At 37.6% G+C, this 13,780-nt stretch overlaps 1 protein-coding gene across 2 annotated transcripts in view; it reads right to left on the bottom strand.

Moving 5' to 3' along the window:
- Window positions 1-280: 280 nt before the first annotated feature.
- The window catches only part of LOC129566774 (homeotic protein spalt-major), a 19,016-nt gene continuing 5,516 nt past the window's right edge, over window positions 281-13,780 (bottom strand). The window contains exons 2-8 of one of the 2 annotated variants that reach the window (XM_055443000.1): window positions 10,390-13,554; window positions 6,911-7,047; window positions 5,215-5,256; window positions 3,977-3,991; window positions 3,398-3,827; window positions 2,891-3,231; window positions 281-2,686 (exon numbers count right to left, since the gene is read on the bottom strand). In XM_055443000.1, the coding sequence (XP_055298975.1) occupies window positions 2,180-2,686; window positions 2,891-3,231; window positions 3,398-3,827; window positions 3,977-3,991; window positions 5,215-5,256; window positions 6,911-7,047; window positions 10,390-13,554 (4,637 nt within the window). In that variant the 3' untranslated portion in view covers window positions 281-2,179. The remainder of the gene's footprint in view (window positions 2,687-2,890; window positions 3,232-3,397; window positions 3,828-3,976; window positions 3,992-5,214; window positions 5,257-6,910; window positions 7,048-10,389; window positions 13,555-13,780) is intronic. The other variant, XM_055443001.1, reaches the window with a different exon arrangement.

Here is a 13,780-nt window from a genome sequence, read left to right as displayed (position 1 = left end):
AATGCAAATTGAGAAACTCATAAACTTCATTTGTTGCAGTCGTAGATACTATAGAAAGGCTTGATGAACGAACCATTTGAAATATTCGGCCTTTTGATTTCAAGTTAAAGACAGATTACACAACGTATCATTAGTAAAACACATCCAAATTTAGTGTCTATACTTACTGTCGCTCGCCAAAAAAAAGAGCCAATCAAAATCGATGGAAACGAATCATCAAAAAATAGCTGAAAAACTGATGATAAATGAAACGCCAAATGTTCAATAATAATTACGTTGATTCATTTGATTTTATTTGTTTTTTTTTTGTTTCTTTTTTCATGTGTGTGTTTTTTGTTTCTTTTTTGAATATGTCGCACGAATGAATTTGCTTAAGATTTTAATGTGTATGTGTTTTTTTGTTTTTTATGTGTGATGGTGAATATATTTAAATTACGAGAGATATTTTGTTTAAATCAAATTTGTGTGTTGTGTGTTTATTCTATATATTCCAGTAAGGATTCTATTATATCCTACCATCTCCTAGAAAATAATCTTTAGCGGCTTTTCCTATTCTTATCAACTTATGCATTGAATATGCTTCTTTTTATTCCTTTACAAGTAAAATGTGTGGGTGTTTTTGTTGTTGTTGCAAGATTTAGTGAGGATAGCTATTCTCATGTGTTTTTTTTATCGATTTAATTTCGAACTATTCTCATATTATCATATATAAGTGTGTACAATAGAATTGGGGTAAAATTAAGTAAGTTTCACTTTTCTGCACAACCAACTCGTTGAGGAAAAGTGTGCTTTATAAATGTAATTTTGACCAACTATTCGCTAAAACTCTTCATAATTCCATAGGTTTAGTTATTTTTTTTTTAATGATTTCTTGTAGATAAATTACAATTCGATTAAGATTATATCAATTGTTCGTGTGTGTGTGTGTGTGTGTGTTTAGGTGATTGTGTTTGTGTGTGATATTTTGGATGCGCATTTACTTGCGCTTCATTTTGTTGTTAAACATTACGGCTAATATCATCTAAAACTAAAGACGATTTACATAGTGTACTTTAAGTTGCCATTTTTAATCTATTACAAATAAACTCTAAATGTTCGATAGACTATCGACCATAGTTTTCCTTCAGCGATTTAGCTAAAAAATCATTCATTGCCAGATTTTTGATTCAAAAGGGTTTCAAATTCAATTTCAAAGAGGACTTCATGTCTCACTAAATGGAAGTGTTCAAATTTCATTTGTCAGAAAATTCAAACTAATGCATTAGCAGCTTTGAAAATGTGATAAATTTTTCTGCCTGAATTCAGTTTCGTTTTCATTTTCAGGATTCTCGAAACTGGTTAAGATTCTAGCCGAATATCGCTAAAAGTGAATTTTAAAAACGGTTATTTCCATTGTTGGTTCAGATCATTTTTCTTAAAAATATGAGTGTCCATTCAAATGAAATGTCAGTTCGAGTGGCCGAAGCAACGCAGAAGCAACATTGATCGAAAATATCTGACGCAAAGTCGGGCACGGCTTCCTTAGTTTTTTTTTTGTAACTATTCTGTGTGTTCACAATTATTTCAATTTTTAAAATTTACATACGTTTTGTTGGTTATTTAATCACAGTTATGACTAGTTTTTTCTTTAAAACGCTCACTCTCACCCTGAATCTATCTCTCTCTATCTTTCCTCCTCTTCTTTGAAACGTTTGTTCACACACACACACGTACGCACCAACGTTTCAACGTTTTGAAAATGACATGTGTAAAGCAATTAAGTACAGGTGCAGTATTTCTACCGATGTATCTCTAATCTTTTGTTTTGTTTTTTTTTCTGTGCTCTCTGAGTTTCATCACATGGAATGATACGTGCGACGGCATATTTTTACACGGAACTTCGTTTCCAGTGCGCCGAGCACTAGCTACATGTAATAACATGTGGTTTCGAATATTCGGATACATTTGCTCTATATATAGCAAGTGCTCGGCGCACTGTGAATGAAGTTCCGTGTAAAAATATGCCGTCACACGTATCATTCCATGTGATGGAACTCAGTGAGTGTTGATTTCATTGATAAAACGTCTATTTTACATAATAAATGTGTGTTTTACAGTGGCTCACCGTCACCTATATCATTGCGTGCAGGGAATTTTGGTTGATTCGCTTTGCTAATTTTTCTTCAGTTTTGTTTTGATTTTATGCGGTCAATTCTTCGACAGGTTTATTTTGATCGTCACCTTTTGATTTAGAATCACGATTAACGGCTTTGCTTTCATAGTGTAACTTCCACATGCGTGGCGATGGCGAATGATCGCGGTCACCGTTGCGATGTTTTGGTGAATCGGTGTAACGTTCGTCACGTAAACTATTTGGTGAAATTTGCTGTTTGTCACTGTCGGCCGGTGACGGTGGATTCGAGTATTCACGACGCTCATCACGATGACCACGTGACAATCCATTTGAATTCATATATTTGCTAGCTAAATTCATTGCTTCACGATCGAGCTTTTGCTGTTGCTGTTGATGCTCCAATGACATGCGACTGAGCAAGTGCGGCGGATATGGATGGAAAAAATCCGAATGACGCTGTAAAAAGTCGGGATTTTGCAACATTAACGGCATCGAACCGTTGAATGGCAATTCCAATGACATGCGACGACCACGACGCGATGCACCACTCCAAGTGTGGATACCCATATGAACCTGATTTCAGAGGGTAAGAAAGAGAACGACAAAGGAAAATTTTTGATTAGCTTCACTTGAAAAAAAGTTTTGAAAAGCTTAATAGAAAAAAAAAGACTCGAAAGTTGAGAAAATCGTGAAAGAATCGTTAAAAAGCGCGAATATCACGGAAAAAGAAGAAAAAAAAAACTTAGAAAAAAAATCAATTGCTTCCAATGTACATACCTTCAAATTACCCTTGGTGGTGAATGCTTTCTGGCACACTGAGCAAACGAATGGCCGTTCACCGGTGTGAGTGCGCATATGAATTTGCAGCGATGATGTTGAACTGAAGTTCTTCTGGCACAAATGACAAAAGTGCTTTTGATCGGCATCATTTGAGCTGGGCGAGGTGGCTGACGATTTTATATGCGACGATGGATCCAATTTGATTGGTTGATTGAGTAGTGATGAGGTGTGAAATTGTTGCAATCGCTCCAAATGCGATGCCGTCTTCTCCGACTCATGCATTGGTGGCATTTGATAGGCTTCTTTCAAGCTGGTTGGGATGTCTTGCGAATCGGATACTATTTAAAAAAAAATACAACAACACCCAAATGGAACACGTTTAAAATTCGGTTGTAATGAAGTTGAGCGTTCGACGGTGTGTTTTGGCAAAATAAAACACCCGGTTTTCTAGTTGTGAAACGAAATCTAAGCCGTAAAAAAAGAGTTGGAATGGAGAATACTTACGCAATTGTCGTTTGGCTGCGGGTTGATCGGCATCATCAGTGGGTTTTTGGCGAGAGGTGAGTTCACTTTTGATATGTTGTGGTGGAGACAGGGCGCTCAATGATTGCCGTGAAAGATGCAAGGGGCTGTGACGTGATTGTAATTGATGTTGTCGTTGCATTTGCTCCAAATGATGTTGACGTTCCAGCATCAATTGATAGTTGCTATCCACATGCGATTGAAATGAGCGTTCACGTTGTTCAGCCACGGCTGCTGCTGCAGCCGCAGTGGCTGCGCTGGCCGATGAACGTGGATTCAGTTCGGATTCGGTTCGAACACGCAATGATGGTGTATTTTTTGCACTATCCGGTGAAATATTTCTCGATTGTTCCACTTTACTGTTTGAAAACATGTGCTGTGGCACATCCCGCAGTTTATGGGTCATCATATGCTATTTGGATTGGAAGATGATTGAAAGTGTTACGACAGGATTCTTACATTTTTCCTTTCAATGAAGGAAATTCATTGATTAATTTTAGATTAATTCATAGTAGAATGAACAAGTTGAACAATTAAAATGTCTAAGTAGACAATACATACCTGCTTCATATTTCCCTGAACACGTTAAGAATTGCATGAAAAAAAAAGAAAGCAAAAAAAATAAGTCAATTTAGTAATTTGCAAAAGGAAAACGAACAAAAATAAGTAGAAAAAAAAACAACTAAAAATCAAATTGAAGCAGATTAATGATATTAACAGTTAAAGTAAGATAAAATTAATTGAGCAGCTCTCTTTTCTCTAACTGTATGTGTGTGTGTGATGAGTGATTTACATAGTTCCAATGTTGATTAAAACAAAAAGAGTAGGTTATAGAACATAATGCGTTATATCAATTTAGATTTTTTGTTTTGTTTGCATTCGTCCGTATATACTTGATTAGAAGCAGAATGTTCACAAAATGAAATACGGATATACGCAAAATAAAAAAAAAACAAATACAATGAAAAAACAAAACAAAAAGGAGCGATTTTTCGTTCATTGTGGGTTTTAAGCAAGAACTCAGTGTGTAATTGGGCTGCATGCCAATGAAAAAATTGTTTTTTTTTTCAGCAAACAAAAAACAAAAAAGAACAAACCGTCAAAAAAGACACGATTCAATCATTCAATCGGTTTTTGAGACTTTTGGTTTACATTTTGGTCAGTCATCGAATTCAGTGGGTATGTGTGATTTCTTGATTTCGAACGTTTTCCGTTCGATTTGTGAAATTTTGATTTGGTAAATTTTGTGTTCGATTTGCTTTTCGATTTTCGAAATTTGGAATTTTCGCCAATTGGTTTCATTTTTTTTATTCGTTTTTTGTCGGTATGTTTGTGGGGGGATTTGATTTGTTGGTCTTTTTTTGGTATGAGAGGGAGGTATAAGGCTTTCTAATGGCTCATTTTACATTTACTATGTGGCAAAATAATTGCAATTTGCAGAATGTTTTAGTGTGTTTAGCGAAGCGTTTTCTTTTTTTTTTCTCAAACAAATGCAAAACAAAAACATGTCTGGTATATAGATATAGATAATGCATTCGGATTAAACATTCATATTACAAATATGATTATTAAATGTCTAAATAAATAAAAAAAAGAAATGTAGTGAGTAGCATTAGAATACAATACAATTTTTGTTGTGGTTTAATGTGGACGGATTGTTTTGGCTCGATTTCTTTTGTGTGGTGTGGTCGCCACTAGATGAATCGGCTAGTATTTTGTTTGTTTGTTGGTTAGACAGTTGCTTGTTTTTTACTCTTGGTATTTTGAGAGTACATTGCTTGTTTTTATATACAACTTACATATATTTGGAAATGGAGGGATGTATGGATGAGCTCTTCATTCTATAACAAAAATACGAAATATTTGTTTTTATCAGAAAACGTTTTTTTTTTGTGTGTGTGTATGTGAAAACAAACAACAGCAAGAGGGATTGTATCATTTTTAATTAATTTGTAAATAAACATTTCCATAGGTCCTTCTCTTCGTTTATTTTCCGTAAATTTTCGTTTGGTTTCTTGTTCATTTTCATGTGAGGCGAAATGATGTGTTTTTGTGTGTGTGACATTAATAACAAAATGACAACATGACCAATTTGAGCGAATAGAATTTGTTTGCTTTTGTTAGAAATGGACAACAAGTGGTGGAAATTTTGCATGAAAATTCATTTGAAACCAAAGTGAACAATTTTAATTTTTCGTTTTCATTTTTTGTTCATTTCTTGTCGTAATTTTTTTTTCCTAAATTATTAACAACAAAATGAAATTTTTGTTTTTTGTCAAATGCCACAAATGAATGAGAGAGATTGAAAATGGTGTGTGTGCTAGTAAGTAAACCCACTGCCTTGTTGTATATAAACATGCCCGAAAAACAGCACAATTTGTAAATGTGTGTGTGTGTGTGGATTGAAACGCACAGTGCGTTCGAATGCCATTGCAAAGAATATTAACATCGACGAGTTGCTTTTCTGTCGTGTTTCCAAAATCAATCGTTTTCATTTTGATTTTTGGTATTCTTTTCACTTATTTTTTTTTGCAATAAAAAATCATCCAATTGAGAAACATAAATTCAAATGAAAAAGAAACATGTTTTAATTGTTATAAAATTCTTCGAATTCATCCGACGCTTTGTGTATAAATCTCACTCCACAATATTTCCATACTATTTCATTTTCTCACAAAAAATTAGACAAGTTCTGTGGAAAAATTCATCAAATATCCAATTTCACTGTTGAATAAATCAAATCCAGAAAAAAAATATTGGTAAATCGATACCAGGTTTCGATCATAAACATGAGATATCAGAAATACGGTGGGCAAACAACGTTTTGTTCTAGCGCAATAGGTGTGTATACATGGAGAGTGAAGCCGTCGGCATTTTGGATGCGCGCTTCAATCAAATATCTAAACAACTCAAGCAGAAAATGGAACTAAATTGCCAATTGTCGAAAATTTTTCACTTCAAAAATCAATTAATTTTTCTCTGGGTTTTTCCTCGTCTCTTCTCTCGTTTAGTTAGGAATAGAAATAAACAATTTTGATTCTCTTTTGAGCAGTGAATAATTAACACATCACTCATTCAAATCGAAAACCAAGGAACGAGAGAATGAAAAACCAACTTGATTCTTGATCGATTCAATGTCTTGCACGCGTACGCAAACGCACGCGGTGTGAGAGAGCGAAAAAAAATGTTTGGTTGATTGATTGAGAAATGAAATGTGAGCGTCAGCGCTCGTGTTCTTTATTTTTTTCAAACTAAAAGAGACTAAATACTCTGGCAAAAATGCGCGCGCACTTTTTTCATAGACAAGCACATTTTGAAATAGTAAACCAGCCGATTGATGCTTTACTGACGGAGCGGGGTTCTCATCTGTCTACTAATAAAAAAAACTAACAACACCTATCAACACAAACAGAGTGTATGTGTGTACAGTACATCTCCTCCAGTTTTTTCCTTCAACATTTCCAAATGATAGTTAGTGGCATATTGAGTACTCACCTTTGTTGTAAATGCCTTATCACAAATGGAGCATTTGAAGGGACGTTCCTTGGTGTGGCTGCGATAATGAATTTCCAGCGCTGATTGACAGGCGAATGTTTTGAAGCAAATTTTGCATGTGGTATTACCGCGAACACCTGAAATACAGAAACAAAACACATGAATATCCATTAAACGACGACGTCATTCATAAAAATGCACGAATGTTTTGTAGCTTGGGTTCCATTTCAACCGTTTATGTAACTACACTGAACCAATTAAAATGGGCGCACGTTTTTTGTGGCAATTAAGCCAAATAATAGAGTTGAAAAATCTAAGACGAAAAATGTTCGAAAAAACAAAATGACAATACAGCAGACGGGCTAGAGAAGCGACGAACATAATGTTCATTTGAAATTCCTGTTTCGACGCAAAACAAAGACGAAAAAAATGGAATATTAAGTTCTCAAAAAAAAAAAAACGTCTAGGCTATGCGTTTAAGCAACAACAACAGCGACAACCACGAATTGAATCACGTACGCGCACGCTGCACACATGGAGAACGAGAAGACGACGGACGAAGAACGGAGTAGTCACATTTTACACACTTAATTAACATTTTCATCTAATTGCTGATAATTGTGCTACTAATCGCCTCTATTACCGCTTTTTTCTACTCTCGTGCTCTCGTTTTTTTACTTTCTCATTCCTTCTCTCTTTCTCTTCCATTCGTTCGTGCACAAGCATTTCGGTCTTCCTATTCGTGTTTCTATTGCTCGGGTTCAAAAAGTGCTCTTTATGAAATATAATCTAGACTTTGCGAGAAAAAGTGTTTGTGCGCGAAAGAGACAGTGAGTGGAAAGACTTGAATGTATAAATTCATAAGACGCGTATGAATTCATAACACATGACTCGAGTCACGGACGAGAACGAGCGAAATGCAGTTGCGAAAGAGTGATTTGGTGAACCGCGAAGAATGCATAATTGCATATTCACAAATGAAACATCGTTTAATTACTAAAATAAGCTAAGAATATTACGATTGCAACAAAGTAAAGGGCCGGTCTAACCTGATTTCGAACGATAGGCGTTGTCAGAAAATTGCGAATCAATTCAGATGTTTCATGCGCATTTTGTGAAGATTACACAGATTTTCGCAACATTGTGCATATTCTGTGTGCATTTATCCGTTTTGGATTATCAAATTAGCGAATTTATTGTAATTTGGCTCGTTTCATTGGCTTGATGACATTCGGCACTGATGATGACAGTCAATTGGCCGAGGTTGTGAAGTTCATTATAATAACTCTCTCAGAACAGAAAATGAAAAGCAAAAGAAAAAATGAAGCCACCCACTCACGAAAGCCAAAAATGATGGTATAGATAAGCAAAGAGAGAAGACAGCAACACACACAAAAGCCGTCCATTGCTTATAATGGAACATTAAAATTATAATTTAGATTGGAACAAAAACCCAACAGCACATTGGCGATTTAATGAAAAGTCGCGCATTAATTTAATATGAATGTGCGATCATTTATTGTTTATGCGAGTCAAAAAGGCAGAAAAGACATAAACATAATTTTTGTTCGCGTTGCGCTTACGTCGTGTATCCGGAGTATCTACGATACAAATGCAGAGAGAATGAGTCTTACCCAGACTTGCTGTGAGAGAAGGAAAAAGGACTGCGAATGAAAGAGAGGGATAGTGCAAAAACATCGTCAAAAACCTGTTCTCAGGCCATTCGATCGAGATTTGAGCGAATAGAATGAAAGCAACAACACAAAAAAAAAATCATCATCAATTCATGATCACTCGCTGAAGTAAGCGATGAATCGATGAGTGTGTTTTTCTTCCCAGTTCGCCTCTTCCACTTGCACTCACACACACACACACACAGCCAACACTTTACTCGACAATATTTTTTGATTTTTTGATGGCGAATGAAAAAAGAATAAGATGTGAGAGCTACTCGGAATAAAGATTAAATGAAATTGCAGCATACAGAGACGTCGGGATAGTTGTGCGTTTAGTTCGCGCGCATACCGATATCATACACATATCGATTGTCAAATGTAAAGTTGGCATAAATTTTACATTCATTTGCAGTTGTTGTGGCTGTTACTGTTGTGTGCACGGGGATATTGTGCGTGTTTCGTGTGTGCATTGTATCAATTTTATGTTCGCTTCAGGTACACGCCAATAATAATTTTCTGTGTTTTTTTTATTCTGTCTCTGTCTGTCTATATCTTGGGCCATGTTTAATGATGATGATTTTGTGGTTGTATATTTTTCATGTTGCCAATCTTAAGTTCAGTGTGCGCGCGATGAAGGAAAAAAAGAGAAACAAAATGAAGATGCAAGATTGCGTTTATAGCCACGGAGTTTATGTGTGTGTGTGCATGAGTTGCTGTGTTCAAAATGAACGTTTCAATTCGAAATAGCCAAGTATGCGGTGTATATCAGTGAATAATTTTAATTTGTGTTATTGAAACATAAAACAGATTAAAATTATTGCACTAAGGAATCGGCGTTGATCGATCGGCTCAAACAGTTGGCAAAGTGTTTATACATCAAATTGAAAGCGAGAGAGGTCATATAAGAGCCGAACAAATCGAAGAAGAAGAAGAAGAAGAAGAAAAAAATCCCTTTTTATTCAAATATTATTGCTGTCTAAATTCCCATAGTTGCACATTTCAATATAGTTTATATCGGTTTCGAATGCGATTTTAACTGTATGTATAAACACCAAAACGAAGTGCCATTAAACGAAACCATTTCTAAATAATAATGGAATTGAAAATTAGCTACTTTAACGTTTATTATCTGCTATTGCAACCGAATGAGATACGTGTGCAGTGTGCACTGCACTGCACCGCACTGCATACACATACATCTCTGCTGCTCGGTTGTCGTATTCTCGGGATTTTCGCTCTGGGCAAATGTACAAATACATTAAGATAAAATAGTCTTTGCCACACAGTGCCACGCAGTCAATTGAAAAACCAAACGAAAAATTATTGGGTTTAGTTTACAATTGCAAATGTGCGATTTGCGAATGTGCCACGATCTCGCAGTGTGCAACAGACAGTGAGTTTGGTTGAGAAAGAGTCGCCGATTCATTTTATGGTTATTATGGTAATTTAAAGTCATTGTAAATTTTCCTAAACGGTGAACACATACACCGCACGCCGAAAAAGACAAATGAATAATCAAAATAATTGCCAATCGCAATTGCACAATCAATTTGTACGGCTACCTATCGAGGAAATGATATAGGCGAAACGGATGAAATTTGGTTGCACCGAAAAAATAGCGGAAAATTAATGCCATAATTTAATTTCTTTCCATCAATCACGTGGATGGAATTAGGCGGGCAGCTGTTGTTTTGAAACGGTTCAAAATGGACAAATTCGTTTTGATTTTGTAGTAAATTTTGAAAGAAAATACAGTAAAAAGGCAAATACCTAAGATAAAGGAAAATAATCAAATTGACCTACCTGCCAAAGCCATCGGATTGAATGGTCCCATCGGTGCAACGGATTGTGCGAGTGAGTTGAGTGCACCGCTCATCATCGGTGTGGTGGTATTGATAGCGTTGTGATGCATGAATGGGAAGCTGGGGAACGCATTTAGGCCAGCCACGGCAGCAGCAGCGGCCGCAGCCGCCGATGTTGGCAATGGATGTTGGCCATTAGTTGATTTTGGTTCGGAACGTGGTGTTAAATCGAGTGCACCTTGTGACATATCGGATGGAGAGGGTGACAATGGTTGTGGTGTGCGTGGACTTGAGCTACGTTTTTCGTCAACACTATCGGCATGGCTGGTGGCCGATGGTGCACGTGATAGATTCTCAATCGATTTATTGTGATCGGCACGATGCAGAGCACGTGACTCGCGCAATTCGCGTAACTCGCGCAGCTCACGTAATTCACGTAATTCTTCGCTACTATTAAGTCGTGATATGTTTTGATTTGAATCACCTGAAATCGAACCAGTATTTGATACTTCTTCATAGTTGCTTTCCTCATCGAAGTCCTCGTCCATCATTTCATCGTTGTCTCCGTTCGATGATTCGGCGCTCATGCCCGGATGCAGTCCTGGAATTGGGAATGCGAACGGGTTCAAGCCCATGGGAAAAGCGGCCGTACCAGATGATGGTGAAATTTGAGTGATTTCCGCGGCGCTAATTTGTTCGAGCGTCAGATCGGTTGGTTCGCCTGTATGCAAACGGATATGTTGCTGTAGCACCAATGAATTTGAATATTTTTTGTGGCAAACGGGGCATTGATGAATGGTACGTGTTGGTGGTTTCATGCGATGCACACTCATATGTGTTTTTAAATTGCCTTTTGTCGTGAATTTGCGGCCACAAATCAAACATTTGAACGGTCTTATGCCCGTATGTGTGCGATAATGCATGATGAGCGCACTGTGACACGACAGCACTTTGTGGCAAACGCCACACTCATTTGGTTCGGTGATTTTACTTTCAATGTTATCAACAAATTGTTGCAATTTTGATGTTTCCGACGACCGATCCACTTCAATGAAACTCTCCCATGAGTTGTCGTTGCTGCCCGGCCGAGGCAAAAGTGTTGGAAACATTTTCAAATCGCTTTGATTCTCATGGAAATGATTATCGCGGGCGGCCGATCCGATACTGCTTGGCGAATGGTGTTTCGATGAGATGCGAGACGACAGATTTTCGGGTTGATCGGCCTTTGGTGAATAGTTGTCCATACTTGGTGTCGGTGACATTCCGTCGCTTTTGTTATCATCTTTCCAAGACGACCGACGATGCGGTGGCAGAGGTGATAAGCTACGACGCTTTTCAATCGGTTCACTTCGTTTTCGGTCGACTGGCGGTGAATTTGAGTCTCGACTTCGTTTTGACTTTTCACACACTTCATCGACTGGTGAACGTTCACCATCATCATCATCGCGTTCATCATCTTTGGGCTCTTCTTTGATTTGGGATTTCGATAAATCGGTTGCTTTACTCAAATCGGCCGGTGCGTCTTGTTCCAGTTGTTCACGCTCTTTTTGCTGTTGCTGTTGTACAGCGTCGCGCATTGCACCGAAAAATGGATGGGCGCCCATTTGTTTGAGTAAATCGAATGGAGGTCGTAAAAATGGCAAACTATGTAAGCCTTGTAGCGATTGCAAACCTTGTAAATTGCTCGGTAAACCAGGTATCGGAGGAAATGGTAAATTCGGTAAATTCAATGGAGATATTGGAACAGAACTGGCTGAGTTTGCTGCCGCCGCCGCCGCCGCTGATGCTGCTGGCGGTGATAACGGTGCTTGTTGACCCGGTGGGATTGGGGGCAACAACGGTGGATAGAATTTGTCTAAATGTTCCGGTATCGGATTTGGATTCATGGGAATGTGTGGAAATTTTTGTGTGTGCCGTTGGAAATGTACCTTTAGATTGCCTTTGGTTGTGAATCGGCTGCCGCACACATTACATCGGAACGGCCGTTCGCCCGTATGAGATCGAATGTGAATTTGTAATGCTGAATCGGAACCAAACACTTTGCCACAGTATCGGCATCGATGCTTGAAAAATGGTTCGTTTCGTCCTTTGCCATCGTTCTTAAATGCCATTTCGTCGGTTAAACCGCCGGATAGAATACCCTTTGACGCTGAATCCAACACTTCTTCCGTACGCTTTTGAAGCATTTCCAACGAATTTAGACCGTCGAGTGACGATGGTTCATCGTGATTTGTGATGATATTTGATGAGAATTGTGAGCTAAATGATGCTTCCATTGCGGCAAGCGCATCATTTGATTTACTGTCATTTGGATCGAGTGGCTTCGATGCATCGTATTCTTTACTCGACGACTTGTCATTGGTTTTTTCTTTTTCTAATTTTTGCTGTTGTTTCAAGCGTAATTTTTCCTTTTCAATTTCAATTGCTTTCTGTTCTTCTTCATATTTACGCTGTTCCTCGGCCATTTGCTCTTCGGACAGTTCACCTTCTTCGCGTTCATCGTCACCGTGCTCCATCTGGTCCATTTCGTCATCGTCATCGTCCACATCGGTTTTGCCCGATTGTGTTAACGATAGCTGCGATTGTAGCTGTTGAATCAATTGCATTTGAAACAATTGCTGATGCTGCAGCGTGAACAGTGTCGATTGCAACAGCGTCAATTGCTTTTGTGCATCTTCGTTATCACTGTTGTTGGTCATTGCAGCCGATACTAATTGTGCCATCTTCTGAATGGCTTCCATGGAGAAGTAACTACCAGCACCGGTCGCACCGAAACCATTATCAAGCGATTGCTCGGTTTTGTTGTCCAATTTATCGTTGGCCTCATCATCTTCGGTGGCCGTATCATGTTGTTCATTACTATTATTGTTTGCAGCATCTTCATTGTGTTTGGAGATTTTCGTAACATCATCGTCATCGTTACACGATGTCAAACCATTCGTTGTGTTCTCGATGGTTTCATCGGAACTGTGATGTGTGTCGTCCATTTCACTGTCTGATGGACACTCTTTATCTAATTTCATTTTATCAGCATGGACCGCCGCATGGCATGTCGTTTCACTTTCAATAAGCTCTGTTTTTGACATATTTACACACGGCTCATCAGTCAATGTATTTGTTTCAGGCAGTAGAACATCTTCCTCAGAACAGGAACTGGTGCTGTCACCTAATCGAAACCAAAGAAAAAACGGGGAAAATTACGGTAAAATTTATGTATTTGTCACAAGTTGACATTGTTAAAATTTAACAAAAAATAGACAACAAAAAATTGATATACAGTCATGGAAATTTAATTAGGACCGGCATTGAAATTTCAGTTTTTTCCCATTAATTCTGTTATTTTACAAAAAAATATTCATGAAATGATGTTTATGAGAATATTTGAAGTTTTT

The sequence above is a fragment of the Sitodiplosis mosellana genome, unplaced genomic scaffold (assembly GCF_009176505.1).
Source record: "Sitodiplosis mosellana isolate CC-2019 unplaced genomic scaffold, AAFC_SMos_1.0 Smas_scaffold_5, whole genome shotgun sequence".
Classification (NCBI taxonomy): domain Eukaryota; kingdom Metazoa; phylum Arthropoda; class Insecta; order Diptera; family Cecidomyiidae; genus Sitodiplosis; species Sitodiplosis mosellana.
This window is presented reverse-complemented; position numbering and strand designations above follow the sequence as displayed.